At 51.0% G+C, this 1,068-nt stretch overlaps 1 protein-coding gene across 1 annotated transcript in view; it reads right to left on the reverse strand.

The window, feature by feature from the left end:
- The window catches only part of LOC119591497, an 8,398-nt gene extending 7,336 nt beyond the window's left edge, over positions 1–1,062 (reverse strand). The window contains exon 1 of the mRNA XM_037940243.1: positions 642–1,062. Within this exon, the coding sequence (XP_037796171.1) occupies positions 642–756 (115 nt within the window). The 5' untranslated portion in view covers positions 757–1,062. The remainder of the gene's footprint in view (positions 1–641) is intronic.
- Positions 1,063–1,068: the final 6 nt, after the last annotated feature.

Consider the following 1,068-nt stretch of genomic DNA (forward strand, 5'->3'; position numbering starts at 1 on the left):
CTAATATTATACACAGCAATAAATCACCTGTGTTACATATCACCCACACAATCAACATATTCATTTTCCAATCGGTATGGAGGATGCCAAATGCTACAAAAAAAAAAAAACAATGTTTCCTATGAACTTTGGTGATCTTATTGACCAAAACTGGTGACTTCTCTTCGCAGCTGAAGTGTACAAAAGGCCTGCACTGACAAGGGACAAACAGTGACTGGAGGGTGAGTTCTCAGACTGGAAAATAGACCAATTGGCAGCCTGCAGGTCAAGCAAGGATTTTGGGATTCATATGGTGACCTTGGTGGCAGTTTGCACGGGTGAATAATGGGCCGGGGATAATCCATTCCGGACTCAGATGGGTGCCGTCCTGTTGAAATGAGTGGCCGGCACCACCTGCATTCTGCCCTATCTCGGCCAGAATGTAGCTGGTGCAAGTTTGTCGACTTTTCCTTGAAAGCCAAACGAACGGAGGCCACTGCAATTAGGTAATTTCTTAATCTAAACAAAATTGATTCGCAATCCTCCAAGAAACGTCCCAAAAGACCTTAGCCTCACATCCAGCCGACCTGCTGACCCCCGTCGTGGCGCGCGCGGACAAAAAACCTGAAAAACCAACGAAAAACGAGCCGCCAGACACGCACCTGTCTGCCTCAGGGTGACGGTGGCCGGCCTGGGGATCTCCTCGAGCGCGCCCCTCGTCCTGTGCGCCACGGGCTCCCCCCCGCTCGGCCCCAACAACACAACGCCCTCGGCCATCTCCTGGGACTCGGCTCACACAGCCCTCGAAGGAATCCTACCGAGGTCCTACGAGATCCACGGCCGTATCGCTACGCGGGCTTAATTCCCAAGGGATCCTGCGACGGTATCCTAAGGGGGGGGGGGGGTTATCCTAGGGTATCCTCGTGAAGTCTGGTATTTTCAGGGCTTGCTTTGGGGGAAAGCCTATGGTATTCTGTTTTTAGTGTTTTTTTTTCTATTTTCAGCTAAATTCTCTTCACTTTCCCACGCTGGAGGCCGCAAGAAAGCTCGAGGACTCGCGGAAGGAAAGAAGGATACAAGGAGAGAAGA

This window comes from Penaeus monodon, chromosome 28 (genome assembly GCF_015228065.2).
Source record: "Penaeus monodon isolate SGIC_2016 chromosome 28, NSTDA_Pmon_1, whole genome shotgun sequence".
Taxonomy (NCBI): Eukaryota; Metazoa; Arthropoda; class Malacostraca; order Decapoda; family Penaeidae; genus Penaeus; species Penaeus monodon.